Source organism: Elaeis guineensis, chromosome 1, assembly GCF_000442705.2.
Source record: "Elaeis guineensis isolate ETL-2024a chromosome 1, EG11, whole genome shotgun sequence".
Lineage (NCBI taxonomy): Eukaryota > Viridiplantae > Streptophyta > Magnoliopsida > Arecales > Arecaceae > Elaeis > Elaeis guineensis.
Window position 1 is genome coordinate 1829312 of NC_025993.2, and position 2710 is coordinate 1832021.

The 2710-nt window shown below is 44.4% G+C and overlaps 1 protein-coding gene across 1 annotated transcript; it reads left to right on the forward strand.

The window, feature by feature from the left end:
* Positions 1–491: 491 nt before the first annotated feature.
* Positions 492–2434, forward strand: LOC140854687 (cytochrome b561 and DOMON domain-containing protein At3g07570-like). The gene is made up of 4 exons (XM_073250731.1): positions 492–863; positions 998–1415; positions 1651–1970; positions 2062–2434. Exons 1-4 carry the CDS (start codon positions 684–686, stop codon positions 2290–2292), a joined length of 1149 nt encoding a protein of 382 aa, XP_073106832.1. The 5' UTR covers positions 492–683; the 3' UTR covers positions 2293–2434.
* The last annotated feature ends 276 nt before the right edge of the window (positions 2435–2710 follow it).

Here is a 2710-nt window from a genome sequence, read left to right on the forward strand (position 1 = left end):
AAGGTTTTCTATAGATTTAACCATTCAGAGTTAATTTTGAGGCCACAGATATTTTGATTTCAAGAAAACAGATCATAGCCAGGTTTTGTGAGTTAATTATAACTGTGAGCCATGAGTTGTCCAAAACAATTAATCTTCCAAAGTACAGACAAACTAACCTCCATGTTTTGGTCGCCGTTTGCCCATCAGTCACCGAGATCCACAATAACAAAAACAATTGGAACCACAATTAGAACCAATGGATACGTTTAACCACTGTTGATGCATGATGATCCGCAGCTCTTATTTCTATAAATTTTTGTTTATTACAAGTGGAGACAACCACTTGTCTTCCTAGATGCACCTACTCCGGATAGACATCACAAGCCCACAGTTTCTCTTTACATCCAATGCTTAAGAAACTCAAAGTAATAAGCCACCCAAATTAAATGTCACCCAGCTGGTGTCGCATATTGAATTGGCGTTGTGACGGTGCAAAGTAGCAGGGTGATTGTTTTTGAGTGACTTCTCTGAGTTGCCATAGCATTCCCACACCAGCATATATCCTGAAGGCAAAGCGCTGGGTTCACTAAAATATTGGTTTCTCCACCTGCTCAGTGGCTCCTATAAACATCCCAACACAACCCAGGAACCCAGCATCGATTCCAGCTCCTAAGACGAGTGGAGTAACAGAAGTGGTGGAGATGAAGAAAGCTTCTTCCCTCCATACGCTCTTCCTCTTCTTCCTCACAAGTTTCGCCTTCCTTGTGAAATCCCAATCAGATTCCTGCTCTTCCAAGCTAAGTGTCAGCCATCTCATCCCTTTCAACACCTCCTCCCTCAGATGCTTCTCTGCATGGAGTTCACAAGATTTCATTCTAAGGGTATACATCTAGCTTCCTCTCGACTCCATTAATTCCAATTTATTATCTTAATTATTACGTTGTGGAATTGCTGCCAAATTCTACGTAGCTAACCATGTCTGATCACCACTCCAATATATGGAATGGACATGCAGTATGAGAATGCCGGTTCCAACGTTTGGAGCTACGTTCTCTCGGCGCCCGACACCGGATCGTACATCTCGATCGGGTTCTCCGGTGATGGCAGCATGGTCGGCAGCAGCGCCATGGCCGGATGGATCACCAGCAGTGGCCCGGGGATTGTGAAGAGATACTACCTTGGTGGGACGAGCTCGAAGCGGTGCCCGCCGGACCAAGGGAGCCTAGATCCAGTCCAGGGCAAGTCGGTGATCACGTCGCAGGGCTCCCGGCTGTACCTCGCCTTCCAGCTCAACAGTGCACAGCCTCCGCAGAGGCTCATCTATGCAGTGGGGCCTCAGAACAACCTGCCTTCCTCCGATGGCTACTTGCCAAGGCACAAGACTATGGCTTCGGGTTCCATCAATCTTTCCGGCGCCGGTGGTGGCGAGAGCGGTGAGTACTTAAACTTGCCACCTTGCATGGTCTCAAGAAGGATGGAAAATATAGCACGTTACACTTTGGGATGTATGATATTAATGGACGCATGCATAATATTATGTGAGCATGCTTGCATGAGACCATCACATGGTTGATCAGATAAATTCCAAGGTTAAGTAATTATGCTTCCACATAACAAATGTTTTAATTAATTAAACACAACATGATTGCCTTGGTGCTGTGTACGCAGGGGAGAATGAGGATGGAGGAGGAGCCACAGGAGATGTGGTAGAGGGAGGTGTTTCGGGCTTTGATCTCAAAAAGCAGCATGCCATACTGGTCATGCTAGGATGGGGAGTCCTGATGCCAATTGGGATGATGATGGCTCGATACTTCAAGCAGTTCGATCCATTCTGGTTCTACTCACACATCTCGATCCAGGGGATCGGTTTCCTTCTCGGAGTCGCCGGTATAATTCTCGGGTTTAAACTCGGTGACGACGAAGGCGAAGGTGACATAGACACTCACAAGAACCTTGGTATCTTCATCTTGGTTTTTGGCTGCCTCCAGGTATACAATTATTATTATTTTTTTCTTCATACAACATGCATTTCAGTAGGCTAGGCCTGGTGATCCAAGATTTGGGTTCTATTTTGTACAGGTCATGGCATTTCTTGCCCGGCCTGGCAAGGACGCAAAGGTGAGGAGATATTGGAATTGGTATCACTACTGGGTGGGAAGAGCAGCTATAGCTTGTGCGGTAGGGAACATCTTCTATGGGCTCGACTTGGCAGGCGAGGATAGGTCATGGAGCATCGGATATGGGATTTTCCTTGGGGTTTGGGGGTTTATTTGCCTTGTTCTTGAGGTGAGGAGCTGGATGGATCGTTGATATCTGTGGTAGATGTAGCACCCTTATTCTACTGTTTTGGTTGGTGCGGAGGTGCGTGGCATAGTCATTATTTGTTATCCGTCTTGTAGCATGTTAGCATATTATACATTAGATATATTTTAATAAATCTATTGGCTTAGCATGACATGCTTAATGGTTTGAGCCTTGAAGTGAGCAGTCCACTAAAATATTTCACCAATAAAAATTAAAAGTTTGTTGGCGACAAATTGCAAGACAGCTAGCCAGTTGGTGAAACAAATTGTAAGGCTTGTCTCGACTCCCAAGTTGGATTAGATCTGTTGTAACACTACGTCACTAAAAAAAAAATTGGAGAAAAAAAAATCAACGTAAACATTAGATTTATGTGAAAAATTTTTTAAATAAAAAAAAAATTATGAACAAAAAAGATGTAGATTTT